At 45.5% G+C, this 17,762-nt stretch overlaps 1 protein-coding gene across 1 annotated transcript; it reads left to right on the forward strand.

Moving 5' to 3' along the window:
* The first annotated feature begins 2,939 nt into the window (after window positions 1-2,939).
* Lrit1 (leucine rich repeat, Ig-like and transmembrane domains 1) lies at window positions 2,940-10,434 on the forward strand. The gene is made up of 4 exons (XM_059274557.1): window positions 2,940-3,061; window positions 5,019-5,485; window positions 7,309-7,614; window positions 9,182-10,434. The coding sequence occupies exons 1-4, from the start codon at window positions 2,940-2,942 to the stop codon at window positions 10,153-10,155; spliced, it is 1,869 nt and encodes a 622-aa protein (XP_059130540.1). The 3' UTR covers window positions 10,156-10,434.
* Window positions 10,435-17,762: the final 7,328 nt, after the last annotated feature.

The raw sequence follows: 17,762 nt of genomic DNA on the forward strand, positions 1-17,762 counted from the left end.
TGCAGCTGTCCCTGAGAATTGGAGAGTAGCCAGCCCTTCTATGTGCACAGTTGCTGACAAGCTGTGTGTGCGGGTGCATGTGCGCGTGCGGGTGTGTGTGTGTGTGTGTGTGTGTGTGTGCGTGTGTGTGTGTGTGTGTGTGTGTGTGTGTGTGTGCGTGCCCATTCACGGAACCAGAGGCATGTGCAGGGGGAAGGAGAAGGCTTTTGAAGTCCTGTGCTGTCATAAAACAAATGTAGACTGGGACCAGACCCTGAGCTTTGGGTTCCGAATCTGCCATTATTGGCTCTATGTTCTGCACTGCAGCCATTGGGTCATTATCTTTTCAACTTGGGCATTTGTGTGCCATGCCCTTTCCCAGCTAAGTGCTAGGAAATGGTTGAATCCATTGTGGATTTAGACTCTGGGGCTTCACTTCCTATTTCCCATACAGACTTTGAGCTATGCATGCATAAAATATATCAGGATGAAGGATGGTTTGCACTCTTTCAAAGTGCCTCAGGACTCACTAAGAACTTTGGCTTCTATACACAAGGTCTTAGTACAAATTGTATACTGGTTCACAGTGAAATCCACTTCAGAAAACAGTAAACTATGCCACAACTAACTTCAGATGGAGAAACCAAGTCCCAAAGGGCTATTAGCAAAATAGCTCACGTCTATTAAAGTTAGGGACTACACTAATGGATGATTATCAGAAGACTCCTGAAAATAACTCCATGAACAAACTGCCAGTTCCCCTCCATTTTAAATGAGGAAAATGGAGATAAGTTAGTTAGGAATCAGCCCAGGGCTGTGTAGTGAGTGTGGGGGTGGAAGGCAACCACTCTTGCCTTCCATCGTGCAGGCCCTGGCATTTCCTATTGGCCACCTCTGGTCCCCTCTAGAAGAGCAGTTCATTCTGTTCTGGTAACATCCAGGTCATAAACCTTCCCTCCTGCCAATACCCACTTAAGTCTGAATTTAATGACTCTTGGAGCCTGAAATTCCAGCTACATCCTCCAGGGCCTTCCCTACTCTTTTTCTGATTTCTAACTTGCTGGTTAACACCTGCGACTGTCTTCCCATGCCCACAAGATCACCAAAGACACCAGGAAAGAAGAGAAGGGACAAGGTTAGGAGTAAAGTACAGAGTCAACTAGATAAAGTCTGAGTGAAAGCATTCACTCCAAACAAGAGGAAAAGGTGGCCTGGGTGTGGCAGCAGGTCGAGAAGTCTTTGATTACAGGAGGAGGCTGACAGGTACTGCCCTAGCACTGAGAAAATGCTACTGGCTGGATATGAAGAGAAGATATGAGAAGCATCATTTTTTGGGAGCTGATACTGCCTAGACAGGCTTGGCATGGAGCTAGGCACTGTATGTGTATGCACTGGGTTCTGTCTTAGGGTTACTGTTGCTACAACAAAACACCATGACCAAAGCAACTTGGAGAGGAAAGAGTTTATTAGGCTTACACTTCAACACTACTATTCATCATTGAAGGAAGTCAGGACAGGAACTCAAACAGGGCAGGAACCTGGAGGGAGGAGCTGACACAGAGGCCATGGAGGGGAGCTGCTTACTGGTTTCCTTCCCACGACTTGCTCAGCCTGCTTTCTTAGAACCCAAGACCACCAGCCTAGAAATGGCCCCACCCATAATGGACAGAGCTGTCCCTGCTTAATCACTAATTAAGAAAATGTCTTACAGGCTTGTGTACAGTCGGATTTTATGGAGGCATTTTCTTAATTGAGGTTCTCTCCTCACAGATGACTTCGGCTTGTGTCAAGTTGACATAAAACTATCTAGCACAGACCTCAGCATCTTCTTTGGCCAACCTCATCAGCCTAGGCTTGACTAGGCTCTTGAGCATTCCAGAGACAGAAAGCAACACCAGTGAATGGGTGACTTACCAGGAAGTCTAATATTCACTTCTCCCTGGCATTTCGAGAAGATTTTCCAGGATGGAGTTGGAGAAGAGAAAACAAATACAATCTCCAAAAACCTCTGTGAGATCCAGCTCTAGGACCCTTCCTGCTGCATGGCCCTTGAAGAGGGTTGACCTCTCTCCTCCTGCAGTGACACACTTGCCGTCAGCATAGGTGGTAATGCCTCAAAAGGTAGCCCACTGACAGCTTTGGGTTCTGAGACTGGGTGTCCATGGGGCATTAAAGAAAGGCAGATGTTTGCCCATGTTCATGAGCATATGTAGACATCTCTAATGTCTCCCTGCAAGGTCAGAATCTCCTCTGTGAGCAAGTGCCTGCAAGTTCCAGAAATTTACAGTTTGTGGGAAGGTTCTGTCCCCTGGACAGTCAAGGATGGGCAACCCTGGGCTACTTTTCAGCAGCACTCCAGGTGGAAAAGCTTTATTTTCTTTTGTAACTGATGATCCGAGGTCCGAATACAGGTATTGTGCCCTGAAGCACAGACTCTTTCTAATGCTTGCGTGGTCTTCAGAAAGCCTTGCTTCATGTCGCTCCTTTTTTCTAGAGACTATCATAGGAGACAATTTTCAAAGGCCCTTCTTAGAGACCACAGTCTCTTTTTCTTTTTTTCCTTGAGCCTAGCACCTCAAGGAGACAGATGTTACCCATGGCCTGGTTGAAATAGAGTTCTTTGCAAGTAGACAGCCCATTCAGCTAGTCACTAGTCGCTTGCCCCTGGGCAGCTGCCCATCTGCTTTATCTTGCTGTACCCCAGCTTCTTGTGGCCTGAGCTTGTTTCTATAGAGGGATTCTCTCCCTCCCCTGAAGACTGGGTGATTCAGGAAGCAATAAGCTGCTGAGTGCTGGGGCTGGGGCTCCCTCCCTAATCCCCAGCCTGTGTTTATCCCATGGCCTTGGGGTGGGGGTTGGAGAGTGATGAGCAAGTGGGTAGCTGCTGGACCTACTGGACAAGCAGGACGGAGCACTCCCGGGACAGGCCCCCTGCCTGGGCCCAAGAGGAGCCAGAAGCCATGTGGGTGGCTGTGGGCATGCTCTGGCTCCTTGCCCTTGGGGGACCTCACCAGGCCTGGAGCTTCTGCCCCTCTCAATGCAGCTGCAGCCTGCACATCCTGAGTGATGGCAGCAAGGCCAGGTAAGACACCATCAGGTGTGGGATGGGTCATCAGGCCTTCATAGGTCCACCAGCTCGGCAGAGTCGGGAGGGGTTGGATGCCAGCAGCTGTCCACTTACAAGACACCTGCTCCCACCTGAGGCCATCTGGTACACATAGACATGCCGGTTTGGGGGACCCTTGAAACCCAAGGTCTTGTGAAAACAGTCACTGCTATGTCATCTTCAGTAAGCAGGGGGTTTACTCTGCCCAGAAGTGTGCGGGCCCTGCATGGGCCAGGTTCTGGAAGTTCTTCCTGAGCCTTCCTTCATGTTTCTGGTAGGGAGAAGCCCTCTTTAAATGTGTAGAAGTTTCTTCCTTATCTTATTCTTTCCCTCCGTTTGCTTCCTTCCATTTTTATCTTCTTCTCGGTGTCCCCCAGCTCCTTCTTTCTAGGCATCCCTCATTCTCATGCCTGACCTCCACAAGATACCCAGTCACATTCAGGTGCTTTTATCTCCTAACCCATGGTGGGACACATGCCTCCTGATGTACTTCCCTCCTACTTGGATGTCTATAAGACCAGCAGTACCCACTCCCTTGCAGGAAGCTCCCGCCATCCTCAGCCCACTTCTTGATTTCCCTCACGCTTTCTTCTCCTCTTCATGGACCTTCGAAGCCAAAGCCACTGTGGTTGGTGGACCCTGGCTTTTCTCATGGAGCTCGATTTCTTCCTCTTGTCAGCCAGCTTTAAGTCATCTTTTCTCAATGTTCTTGGCTTATTCTGGAGGGAACTTATTTTCTGATGTCTCAAGGATTTCAGTCCCTCACTCAGGGCTTTTCCTACCTGCTTTCCAACCTTGTGGAATCCATCATCCTTTCTTCTTTGTCTCACGTGAATACTGGAGAAACACTGATGGTTTCTGATGGTGGAAATGAAGTTATTGAAACTACTTTTCACATGATGCTGGCAATGTTGAATTGATCGGGGATGGTGGAGGCTGGGAATGGAGAGGGACCTCCAGAAAAGATAACGTGTATGTTCTGGAGAAAAGAAAGCATTCCATTGTTGATGTGTTTGATGATTTCATTCATATGGAGAGTAAATTTCCTTTCACTAAGTGAGAGAGGCTGATGCTTAATGATGCTTAATCAGCCTGGAAAATGGCTGGTGACTCAGGACAGTGTGGTGAGGGTGCTTTTTGTCACCCTGGTCACAAAGGTAACATCATCCACAGAGAGCAAATGCCTCAAAGTCACATGCCGTTGGTGATGGAACCAGTACCAGAATCCATGGATCTAATTTTTAGATGCTGGGAATTCTGCCGTGTGTGAGGAGCAGGAGATTCAGCCATTTACATAGAGTGTTCTACGAGGGCAATGAGGCCATGAAAGTCTATAGGGAAGCCCAAGTCTCTAGCCACCACAGACATAGACTGATATCAAGGCTCCTTTTGTGTGTTAAATACCTTCCTCAGACCCAGCTCTAACCTTGTAGAGTAGCATCCTAGCACCCTTCCTGCTTCATGTTCAAATCCTGAACACAGTATGCATGCCTCTGGGAATCACAGATGGAACTGTGTGTGTCGGGGAGTGGCTTGCCTGGGGCAATATGGGCACCTAAATAAATGCTTCCCCTTTCTCTTAGTGCACAGTTTTTTAAGGTGGCTCATGTTAGGCTCTTCCTACCCTTTAAGTCTTCCCTTAACCATTTCTCCCCAATTTAGGAATAATTTCCCTATCAATTCCCTTCCTTTACCTGGATCCAAACCTTCCTTATTAACATCCTACCCGTACACATCGGCACTGTATGTCTATGCACTACCCATTAGGGTCTTTCTATGTATGTGTTAGGGTCTCTCTTCCTTGGCTAGATTATCAACAGCAGTGGGCAGGCACTGTGACTATGATGCAATGTTGATGTCTGTGTTAACAAGCAGATCTGGGGACTCATAAGGGAAGGATGTTTGTTCAAATATCCCCCATTTCTGTGACCAGGACAGTGGTGTGCAGCGACCCTGACTTGACCTTGCCCCCAGCTTCGATTCCTCCGGACACCTGCAAGCTGCGCCTGGAGCGGACCGCCATCCGTAGGGTGCCTGGAGAGGCCTTCCGGCCTCTCAGCCGCCTGGAACAGCTGTGGCTGCCTTACAATGCTCTCAGCGAGCTCAGTGCCCTCATGCTCAGGGGCCTGCACCGCCTGCGAGAGCTGCGTCTGCCTGGGAACCGCCTAGCAGCTTTCCCCTGGGCTGCGCTCAGGGATGCTCCACAACTGCAGCTGCTCGACCTGCAGGCCAATCGCCTGTCGACCTTGCCACCTGAAGCTGCACACTTCCTGGAGAACCTTACTTTCCTGGACCTTTCCAGCAACCAGCTGATGAGGCTTCCCCTGGAGCTGCTAGACACCTGGGCTCACCTGAAGATCGGACCCTTCCATTCAGGTCACCGTGCCAGGCTAGTTCTAGGTAATCAAGATGGCTTCCTTCATCCTGAACCATCCCGGTGCATCTTGGGGTTTTAGGCAACTATTCAAGCCTCTCTGTGTCTGATTGACATCATGCTCACCTTCTACACCTGAGGGAAGATGGAAAGATGTCGGCATTAATCTCAGGTTTAGTAGCTCTAGACAAACCAAGCCAGCTCATATTCCAGCATTAGAAATAAGAAAACTGAGACTCAGGAGGTCCCTAGTCACACAACCAGTGTGTGGCCTGGTTAAACTCAGGTTCACAGCTCAGGATAGAATGAGTCAGCACAGTATGTCAGCCAGACCCTCTGCCTCTTCTATCCCTCTTTGCTCCTAATAAACCGAAAGTTTACCAAGTAAACAAGCAAGTCTTTGCTGCCCAGGGCACCTGCCTGCTCTTGGGGCTGACAGGTACAGCCATAACTGGAAAAGCCATTAAAAGCAAAGCAAAGAGGCTAATGATCCCTTTGTCCCTTTTCCTACCCTAATCCCTCTCCCAAGGGCAGCTTCCAATTATCATGTTTACTTACAAGATCCTTATCTTTTACAATATGTTTACATGTGCATACAAATACACACACACACACACACACACACAGAGAGAGAGAGAGAGAGAGAGAGAGAGAGAGAGAGAGAGAGAGAGAAGCTGTGTAATATTACAATTTTTTAATGTATTTGTCTGTGTACCACATGTGTGTCTGTGCCCTTGGATGCCAGAAGAGGGTGTTATATCCCCTGTATCACTAGTTACAGATGAGTGTGAGCCTACATGTGGGTGCCAGATCCTCTGGAAGAGCAGCCAGTGCACTTAACCACAGAGCCATCTCCAGCCCCTGGTGCTAATTTTTTTAAACCATATTGTATATATTAACCACTACCAATTTTTTTTCATTCAACAATGTATCTCAGAACTCTTTCTAGATAACTGCAAATGAGAAGGTTCATTTTCCACAGAAAAGCAGCCATCCTCACTTCAAAGGTCTATAGATTGTTCTTGCTGTCTTATTAACACCTTTGGTGCCAGAGACTATTCTCAGCCATGTATTTTTAGTATGTGTATACCAGTGCATCTGAAGTATAGAAGCTGAGAAGTGAAGTTGCCAGATAATACAGTACACATGTTAAAATATTTACATTCAGTTTGATCGCTTCTAAGGAGGTTGGTACAATTTTCAGTCTTTGTCATACTTTGTGTATGTGGCATGTGTGTGTATCTGCTTGCATGTGTATGGCACGTGTGTGTGTGTGTGTGTGTGTGTGTGTGTGTGTGTGTGCAAGTGCACACTCATATGAATGTAGAAACCTAAAGCTGATGTTAGTTGTCTTCCATGGCCATTCTCTGTTTTATTTATTGAGGCAGGGTCTCCCACTAACCCAGAGCTCACTGATTCAGCTGGTCTCACTGCAGCTTGCCCTAGGGAGTCGCTGTCTCCACCTTCCTAGTATGGAGAATATAGGCTTCCACCACGCCTGCCTGCCTTTTATGCATATTAGGAAAACCAAACTCTGGTCCTCAGACTCATCCAGCAAGGCCTGTATTCACTGGTCCAACTCCTCAGACCCAGTGAGTACTTTTGAGTGATTTCTAATTCTTGATACTAGAAGCACTTTATGAAGAGAGAAGCAGTGAGGGAAAACAATGCTCTCACGGAAAATGAAAAATCAAGTTTAGCAATTTAGCAAGATGAGGAGCTGGGATTGGAGGTCAGTTCTGTTGACTTTGAGCAGAAAAACGGCCTCATCTTCCCAGAGGGGACATGGACTTGCCAATGGATCTGGAGATCTGGGGTTAACCCCTTGCTTACTTTCTCACTTCTGCAGGGCTTCAGGACAACCCCTGGGTATGTGACTGTCGACTCTATGACCTGGTTCATCTCCTAGATGGCTGGACTTCAAACTTGGTCTTCATCGAACCTAGACTGAGGTGCGCCAGCCCACGCAGCCTGGCTGGAGTGGCCTTCAGCCAGCTGGAGCTGAGAAAGTGTCAGAGCCCAGAGCTCCGTCCAGGGGTGACCAGCATCATATCCCCTTTGGGTAGCACAGTATTGCTACGTTGTGGAGCAACTGGGATCCCAGGTCCTGAGATGAGCTGGAGGAGAGCCAACGGACGCGCACTCAATGGCACAGGTGAGTGAGCAACAAGGCCTTCCGTGTTGAGTGCTGGATTGATACATGTGGGTCAGCTTCCCAAACGGCGAGTGGACAGAATTAGCAGGCACTGGTATAAGCCAGCCTTGGCTCTGATCTGTCTGAATGCAATTGGCTAGAATCTGCTCATATGCTGGACATTGATTATGACAATGGCTTGCAATCCATCCTGTTATTTCTCATTAGTCACTTTATTATCAGAAACTCAGAGCCCATGTTGGGAGCAATACAAAGTTAATTTTTGTTTTGTTTTGTTTTTTGAGTCAGGGTTTCTCTGTGTAGCCCTGGCTGTCCTGGAACATGTTCTGTAGATCAGGCTGGCCTTGAACTCAAAGATATGCCTGCCTCTGCCAACTGGATTTAAAGGTGTGCATTGACCCACCTGCCACAAAGTTGATTTTTAGGAAAAAAATACTCAATATATTTAACATTTTAGCAGGTTTTTCTTTTTAAAATATTAATGCAGAATCATCAAGGGTAAAAAATGATGGCATGGCCATCTGTTGAGATATTCTTATGGGTCTAATGTTATATTAAGTAAATTATGTCCATAATGTCACTGAACTTTAAAAAGCAGGTGAGGTTGGGCATGGTGATCTAAATCTATAGCCCTAGCATTTGGGAGGCAGGAAGATCAGACGTTCAAGGCCAATCTTAACTACATTGAGAGTTAGGGGTCAGTCAGGCCACATGTGACCTTCATCAGAACCACCCCCACCCTGAGCCAAACCAAGACAAAACTGTAAAAAGCAACCTGATTATCTTTATTCATGCAAATAAATGGAAATGGTGAGAGGGAAATGCTTGCCCCGCATCGCACAGCTCCTATATGAAGAAGCTGGGATTCCAGTCAGTCTAGCACTGGATTCACAGTGTGTATGAAGGGTCTATTCTGGCTGAGTTGTGTGGCAGAGATGGATCATCTCTTGCTGTGGCAGTGGGGACAAGAATCACAGTCATACACAGGCAGAAAATAAGTCGAGGAGAAATAATTTCTTAGCACCTAACCAGAAAATCTCACATCACTCCCAGCTTTCTTCTGTCTCCCTAAACAAGGCTGACAACCATTGCTCTAGAATAGGGATTTTGGATTGGTTTGCAAAGCAGTGCAAAAGGCTCCACTGTGTAAAAATACAAAGGTGAGGATGCTGATTAGACGTTTCAGTTGGGGTGTGCAAGGGGGTATGGCACTTCCAGATTGTCCTCTCTGCCTCACACTCACCCCTGAACCTACCTACCCCCAATGCATTTGCCTGCTCCCCTGAGGGGTCACCTTTGCAGCACTCTGGAAGCTGAAGGGGAAATTCTGGGCATATCAGACTTTGAAGGCAGTTAGTTGTTCTTTGACAGTTCTTGAGTAATCGAGTGAGGGAGGCCTTGAAGGACTTGAGATTTGAGTGCATATTTTCTTGGGATGAGTGGTATTCCCTACAGTTGTGTAGACCAGGGACTATGTGTGACCTTGGCATTAGAAGGAAGCCTGTGAAGACCATTCATTCATTCATTCGTTCATTCATTCATTCATATCTGCCTCTTCTCTCCCTAGTGCATCAGGAAGTCTCCAGTGATGGCTCAAGCTGGACTTTGCTGGATCTGCCTGTTGTGTCTCTCTTTGACTCTGGAGACTACATCTGCCAGGCCAAGAACTTTCTAGGGGCTTCTGAAACCCTTATCTCCTTAATTGTCACCGAGCCCCAGACTTCTACAGAGTACAGTGGGGTTCCAAGGGCCCTGTGGGCAAGGACAGGGGAGGGGGCCGAAGCTGCTGCTTACAACAACAAGCTGGTGGCCAGGCATGTTCCCCATATTCCTGAGCCTGTAGCCATGGCCACCAAGCCCTCAGTGCCCAGCATAAAAGAGGAGCTGGAGCTCCAGCACTTTCAGATGGATGTCCCAGGAGAGTTCTCCAGAGAGCAAGCAGAACAGCAGGAGGCCCAGATGGTCAGGTCTCTCAAGGTGGTGGGAGATACTTACCACAGTGTGTCACTGGTGTGGAAAGCCCCTCAGGCTGGGAACACAACTGCCTTTAGTGTCCTTTACGCAGTCTTTGGGCAGAGTGACATGCGAAGGATGATTGTGGAGCCTGGGAAGACTAGTGTCACCATCGAGGGGCTTGCTCCAAAGACCAAGTATGTGGCCTGTGTCTGTGTGCGGGGCCTAGTGCCTACGAAGGAGCAGTGTGTCATCTTCTCCACTGACGAGGTGGTAGATGCAGAGGGCACCCAGCGGCTCATCAACATGGTGGTGATCAGCGTGGCAGCCATCATCGCGCTGCCTCCCACCCTGCTCGTCTGCTGCGGGGCTCTCCGAAGGCGCTGCCACAAGTGCCGCACAGGGGGCGCTGCAGAGGCGACTGGTGCCTATGTTAATTTGGAAAGACTGGGCCACAGCGAGGATGGTTCAGAGCTGTCCAGGAGCAGCTTCAGTGAGGCAGATAGGCTTCTCTCAGCACGCTCCAGCCTGGACTCCCAGGTCTTGGGAGTCAGGGGTGGCAGACGTATCAACGAGTACTTCTGCTGAGCCTGAGTCCCCACTCACACCGGCCTAGCCACTCTCCCCCTTCAGTCTCACACACTTTCACACATGATTGTGTGCTCAGCCACCCTTAAGGTCTGGATACTTGCTTACGTGTACATTTACATCAACAACAGCTGACACAGCTTATTAAGCACATACTGTGTGCTAGCAAGTGTCCGAAGCACTGCACAGGTGTTAGCTCACCGGACTCTCATAACAGTCATTAGTATCAGGACTCATTTTTCTCTCTATTTTCGTGGAGAAGAAATAGGTGTCAAGTATTTTGCCTGTATCAGTCAGTTTCTGCTACATAACAAATAAAGCAAAAACTCTCTAGTACGCAGCATTAAGATACTTTCACATGATGTGTCTGTAGATTGACTGTCATGGCTGTAGATTGACTGTCGTGGCTCTGCTGTGTGCGTCCCATCGGGGACCAGAGGTGGAGTGTAACAGTGGCTACCTGGGGCAGACTTTTCTCAGATGACATAAGAGGAATGGTAAAATCATGCAATACCTTTCAATGTCATAGTGTGAGATTGGTACACTGCTGCTTCTGCCCGTATTGTATCTGCCAAAGAGAGTCTCATGGCCAAACGCAACTTTAACAAGGCGAGCAAAGACACTAATCCTCTGAAGATGATAATGGGAGACAAAACATTTGTGAAACAAATTTACTATATGGCCCACTATAGTACTACCACTGGGGAGTGGCAGCTCTAGCTTTGGACCTAGCAATTGGGCAGTTGGTTCTTCTGGAAAGTCCTTACTACTCTCTACATTCCTTTATGGTTGCATTTATGTCAACTCATAAACACACACAGTCTTTCTATACATAGCCATGTTTTTTAACATACACACACACACACACACACACACACACACACACACACACACACACCTCATCCATATTGTGCCCCCTTATTGAATTCTAACATTTAACCTTTGGGATGCCTGGAGATAATCTTTTTTTTCTGCAATGAATTCTCGAGAATACTGCTCTTTTGTTCTCAGCATGCCCGGAGAGAGCCAAGAATCATCTACAACAGAGAGAACTGTCATACCATTCTTGTCTCACACCCAGCCCATTCCCATGGAGCTGCCTTTACAATGATTTCTGAAATTTTCTTGGTTTTGGAGAGGATCTAGGAGCTTTTCTGGTCACCTGGCAGACTACTTCAGAGAATTCCTGCTGAGTTCTGCCAAAGGCAGAGACAGTAGGGATATTTATGCACAGGAGTGAGTGAATGTTCCTAGCAGAAGACCTCCATTTATCCCTTGTCTACAGAGAAGATGGGTATCAAGTCTTTTGGTAACAACTGTAGACTTTCAGAGTCAGAAGTGATCCTCGGAAATCATTTAACTAGTACCAAACAAGATAATTCACATCACGTGAATGTTGACTAGATATAAATCTCCCTCCTATTTGCAAAAGACCTCACAAAATGTTCCTATCAGCCCATTCTGGAGGCCAGGATATTTGATTTTATAGAACTAAGAGCCAAAGAACTAAATGTGTATACAAGGGAGAGATAGAGTATCTTTTGGAATCCATATCCTAATGTCTATATTCAGTATTAATCTCTGAAGTGCAGTCCACAACACGTTTACTATGAAAAATAAATATTGGCAGCCTCCAAACCCTGGAATCAGAACCACAAGAACACATGTGTGCATGACCATAGATTCACCAAACTTGGATGTTTTTCTGTCCCCTGCCCCTGAAGGTTGCATTTGATTATGACTTGTGAGTCATCACCATTAGCAAGAAAAGTTTTTTGGTTGGACAGTAATGGCTGTGTCTGCATCAGAGATCAACATAATTTTTTTTGTAAACAAAACCAGGTAATAAATATCACAGGCTTTGCCATTGCTAATGGAACGAAGGAAAAGCAAATATAAACTATGTGTGAATTAATGGGCATGGATGTGATCCAGTAAAATGTTTACAAGAACAGATGGCAAACTGGAGACAACATCCAATTAGCTTTATTGAACCTTGTGGAACAAAATCAGGAACTTGAAAGCAAAAAAATAAAATTAGTATACCCAATATTGACCAAGAGATACAGGAGGAGGAAGGAGAGGAGAATGTGAGAGAGTGGGGGTGAGAATCAAAATCCGGTAGGACTACCTTCAGGGTGTGGGTGATCATTGACTACAAGATGCTGGCCTCTTAATGTCCATGTATCAGCTTTTCTTTATGTGTTCTGTTTTTCTTGATTTTTCTCTTATAGGGAAGAGTCATTCTGGATTGTTCTCATGAGTATTTATGTTACTAAAACAAACTCCTCTGGCAAATGAAAAAATAAATGGTTTCTGGTTTACATACTAACCTTTTAGTATAACTCATCCTTTGAGAACTGGATGTTCTCTGAATAGCCTAGAAAAACAGTTTCTGGTCTTTCTGTACTAAAGGCCAGCTGCCACCTGGGCTATGGTGATCCTGTGGTACACTGCCCCTGGGTAGCTAGTTTAGGAGTTGCAAATCAATGTCAATCAGTTTACATGGTTTCATGGCATCTCTGTTATATATTCTCCAGGCCACAGAGAGGTTGTATTCCTCCTGCCTACACAGGTGGTATGTCCCAAGTCACTTGTTCTCAGTTGCCTCTCCATATTGCAGGATACAAAAAGGCAAAACCAAATTATGTGCTGGAAAGAGGATGTAAGCTGTCAAGCGAGGCTGTTAATGAAGGGACCCAAAGAGCTTGTTCAGCTAGAGCTGAATCTACTGAAGATAAGCATCAATTCCCAGGCACTTGAGCATTTGTTGACTTGCAAGGGCATTGTAGGCAGGACATATCCAGCTTATGCTATGGCAGCAGCTTCCACGCTTCAGCAGCTTAGCACATAATGAGTCATTTTTGCTCTAGCAGTCTGCTCACTGGGTGAATGGGGAATGGTGGAGCGAGGGGTCTACTTCACTTACTCAAAAACATAGGCTGATTGAAACCCCACCATCTGGGGTTTCTCAACAAGGAGAAATAAAACAAATCTAGAGAATCATGGAGGGGTCTTCACACACCATTACTTCTAACATCTCAGTGGCCAAAATATGGGTCCTATGGCTTGACTATTTTAAGGGAGCTTTGAAATGTGGTCTTTTGCATTTCTCTCACTGCCATACAACACAACATGAGTGGCCAAGGGGTCATCTTAGACATCGTTGTCAAAAGATAGAAAGGGAAGCCAGGCAATGGTGGCACGTGCCTTTAATCCCAGCACGCAGAGGCAGAGGCAGGCAGATCTATGAGTTTGAGGCCAGCCTGGTCTACAGAGCAAGCTCTAGGACAGCTAGGACTACACAGAGAAACTTAGTCTCAAAAAAACGAAAAAGATAGAAAGGGCAAAGACTTTATCTAGAGGAAACAGAGGAGTGTGTCTATCTGCTACCTGGTGGCTCACCCAGTTCTGACTGCTCTAGGCTTTCTCAGAGTGGCTAATATTGGGGAGTAGGGGCACTTTCCAGCTGAATAGGATGTTCTTTTATTGGGAGTCTGTTCAGGTAAAAAGGAACTGTCTCCCATAGCAATTTATATCTATGTCGCAATCACACAGTAGTTCTCCAAAAACTATCTCTTGAGAGAATTCTACAACCCAAATTCTTAAAAGCCTCCTTCAGAGAGGAGATAAAGATGAAATACCCTCAGATCCTCTCTTCTTTGATATCAGGGTCTCATGACTACATTTGGCAGCATGTTAATTAAGCTAAACAACAACACTAACCAAGTAATTGTATTAATCAGGGTTCTTCAGAGAAACGGAATTTATAGAATGAGTCTGTATATCAACTATGTCTCTCTCTCTCTCTCTCTCTCTCTCTCTCTCTCTCTCTATATATATATATATATATATATACACATGTATATTCTAATAAATACATCTAGATAGATATAGAAAGGGTATTTATTAGAATGACTTACAGGCTGTGGTCCAGTTATTCTAAAAATAGCTGCTTATCAATGAAAGATTCAAGAATCCAGTAGTTGTTCAGTCCACAAGGCTGGATGTCTCAGCTGGTCTTCAGCATATGCTGGAATCCTGAAGAAGTAGGTTCCAATGCCACTGAAGGAATGGACTTGCCATGGAGGGTGAGAGCAAGCAGGCAAAGAGAGCCAAGTTTCTTCTTTCATGTCTGTTATATAGGCTTCCAGCAGAAGGCCCAGATTAAAGGTGGATCTCCCCACCTTAAAAGAAAGTTCTAGGTTAGAACTGGGTTTCCAGCCACCAGGAGCAGTGGCTCGTACCTTTAATTCCAGCATTCAGGAGGCCAAGGCTGGCAGATCTCTGTGAGGCCAGCCTGGTCTACAAATCGAGTTCCATGACAGTCAGGGCTGTTACACAGAGAAACTCAGTCTCAGAAGAAAAAAAAAATGAGTCTTCCCACTTCAAATGATTTTTTTTTTCTTTTCAAGACAGGGTTTCTCTGTGTAGTCCTGGCTGTCCTAGAACTCGCTCTGTAGACTGCCACGGACTGGCCCCTCGGGGGTACCACGACCATAGGAGAACCAGGGCTTGGGTAGTCAGGAAGGCAAGGATTCGGCGACTGACAGACAGACAACACACTCAGAAGTGGTTTGAATCTGCTGCAATTTTACTTTTGCAAATCAGTAGTTTATATACAGTAAAGAAAACTATCAAGTCATACAAGGAACAACAAGAGCTTGGCAATAATTCAATTACATCACCTTTAAAAAACAGCAAGCACACAATTATTAATCGGCGCTAGACATATCCCTTCACTCACAAGAACTTTATGACCCAAAGAGCAGTCTGTGATTTCTTTTTTTTTAATTTTTAATTTTTTTTTCAGTCTGTGATTTCTAAACTTAATACAGTCCCTAGACTTGTGTAGACTTCTTGCGGTTGCAGCTGTGTCCTTCATCTTTATCTCAGCCGCTCTCTAGTTTATTATACATTTTTACTTTTTTGGTTCTCATGGCCTATTTAGCCAATTTGGATGCTGCAGACCCTCTCTAAGTCTTTCTTCAGTTCTTTTATCACATATTTCCTTTAATATAAAATCTTTTTACCTGCTGGAATATGGACTCTTGTACTTTTACGCCTGTAAGGGGAAGGAGTTCTGCTGTAGTCCTTAAGTTTCCCATGCTGAACTTCCTCAACGGAGGGGCCCACCATCTGCCTCCTATGAGATAACGTTTTCTGCCATAAATCACTTTAGTTGGGATTCCCAAAGGATTCCTAGTGGGTGAGTGTTTATTCCCTAGAAGTGTCTAAACCTTTATACTTTCTTTATCTAGCGTCTTGGGGTTTTTAAGAAATAGCTCATTCTGTTATATCTGATTAAAATCCATGTCCAGCTTCCTCTTTCCTCCATAGTTCACAACCCAATCATTCATTAATTTTGGCTGTGTTTTATAGATTAATTAGAACATTATCAGAAAAGCAGTTATACAGAACCTATAGCCCAGGGAGCACATGATCTGTGAAGTACATCTTCTTTGAGAAGGAAGCATAACGTGGGCACTCTGCCAGGGACCTCCAGGGAGCTTAGTCCCGGACACGTATCTCCTGTCTGCTATTATTGACATAATTGTTCATGTCACACAGATGACACTGGAGTTGGTGTGGCAGTAGACCAGGCTGGCCTTGAACTCACAGAGATCCTCCTGCCTCTGCCTCCTGAGTGCTGGGATTAAAGGCATGTGCCACCATCACCCGGCCCCATTTGGGATGATTTAATGAATGAAAAATTCCTCACAGGTGCACCCAGCTGCTTGGATTTTAGTTAATTCCAGATTAATCAAGTTGACAACTGAGACTAGCCATCACAAGTTCACCCTTAGTCAATTTGACATGCAATCATACCTCCTTATGTCATGCTTAATTTCCAAATGAAAACAATAACCAGATCATAATTATGCCTAACATGATATAATTATCTCTCATACAATTGCAAACACATTATAAATTTTAGAATAAGTGGCAATGTCCCTTGAGGGACACTCTTTTGGTATTTCAAAAATTAAATATGATAAGCACTGATATTCTCTTAATTGATATTGCATTATAAGAGAAGTGGAATGTTTTTTTGTGTTTCGTGACAGGAGCACTGGAACTCTTGGAACAAAAACCTCTAGGTCAGCAGAACTTAAGGTGACAGGAACAGGAAGGAAATTTTTCTCTAGTGAGTCATTAGAGGTAATAGCAAGTGAATAACACCTTTTTCCACCCCATAATTCATCCTGACTATGGAAGAAATTATACCACATATTGAACACTGATTCAAAGCATATTCCACCTTCTGGAGAACCCTGCCGCAGTCCAGGCTCCTGCCTGCTCCTCCTCCAGGCTGCTGCCACCTAATGGTGCTGTACCTGTGTCTTCAAAAGGCCAGCTGCTTCAGGCTGGTGGGGAACATGGTAAGACCAGTGGATTCCACGACCATGAGCCCATTGTCACTCTTCTCTGCAGGTGAAGTGAGTTCTTTACTCAGAGCAACACTGTGTGGAATACCATGGTGGTGGATAAGGCATTCAGTAAGTTAATTGATGGAGGTTTGGGCAGAAGCATTATGTACAAGAAAGGCAAACCTATAACCAGTATAATACAAAGTCTTTCCCATGGAAGATGTGATCCAAGGCATTTAACTTGTTATCAGATCGCTGACCGGTTGGACTAGCTGGACCACAGCCTGAACCATCCAGAAGTGGATAGCTGCATCATTACAATCCTTCTCTGGGACATCAGTGAAGGGAAACCTTCACAGTGTGTAGAACTTCAGGCAGTACACATAGTCTTACATTTTGTCCACAAGAGAAATGGCCAGATGTATGATTGATCACTGACTCTTTGGAAATGGCCAGATGTGTAAATGTTCACTAATTCATAGGCTGTAGCCAATGGATTGGCTGGATGGTCAGGGACTTAGATTAGACGTGATTAGAAAATTGGTGAAAAAGACATCTGAGGACAAAGTATGTGGATAGATCTCTTCAAATGAGTAAAGAATGTGAAGATACTTGTGACCCATACAAATGCTCATCAGAAGGTAACTTCAGCAGAGGAAGAGTTCAATAACTAAGTAAATAAGATGACCTGTTAGTCCACGACCAAAGTGGTCCTGGTGGCAGAGATGGAGATTATGGCCATGGACTTGACAACACGGACTGCTACTTACCAAGGCTGACTTGGCTACAGTTACTGCTGAGTGCCAGAGCTGCCACCAAGCTAGCTTTAATTGTTCCCTCTCTACTCCCCCACAGCTACTTCCTATGCCCCTTTGCAAAATAAGGGGGTGATGATCAGAAGAGAAATTACAGAGCTGAATGACCCAGGCGATTCCTAAGATGACATGGCAGTAGACATTCCTTACAAGCTCTAAGACAACGTCTAGGAAAGTGAGTAGGTCTGAATTTATGGTAAGTAGCACATGGAGTGGACAGAGAAGACATTGTAGGAAAGGGAGGGTTGGTTTTTTTTTTGTTTGTTTTTTTTTTTTTTTTTTTTTTTGCTTTTATATTTGGGTATAAGAGGAAAGAGAAATTTGCTTGGGTTCTCAGATACCCATCCATTGAATTGCAGAGTCCCATGAAGTAAGTCTAAGTCCTGGGAAATTTGGCAGACGGTTCTGGAGTAAAAATCAC

Source organism: Peromyscus eremicus, chromosome 9, assembly GCF_949786415.1.
Source record: "Peromyscus eremicus chromosome 9, PerEre_H2_v1, whole genome shotgun sequence".
In the NCBI taxonomy this organism is placed as follows: Eukaryota; Metazoa; Chordata; class Mammalia; order Rodentia; family Cricetidae; genus Peromyscus; species Peromyscus eremicus.

Coding starts and splice junctions, on each gene's coding strand:
- Lrit1 (XM_059274557.1), top strand. CDS start 2,940: ATGTGGGTGGCTGTGGGCATGCTCTGGCTCCTTGCCCTTGGGGGACCT. Junction 3,062..5,018: donor AGTGATGGCAGCAAGGCCAG/GTAAGACACCAT, acceptor TTCTGTGACCAG/GACAGTGGTGTGCAGCGACC. Junction 5,486..7,308: donor CCGTGCCAGGCTAGTTCTAG/GTAATCAAGATG, acceptor TCACTTCTGCAG/GGCTTCAGGACAACCCCTGG.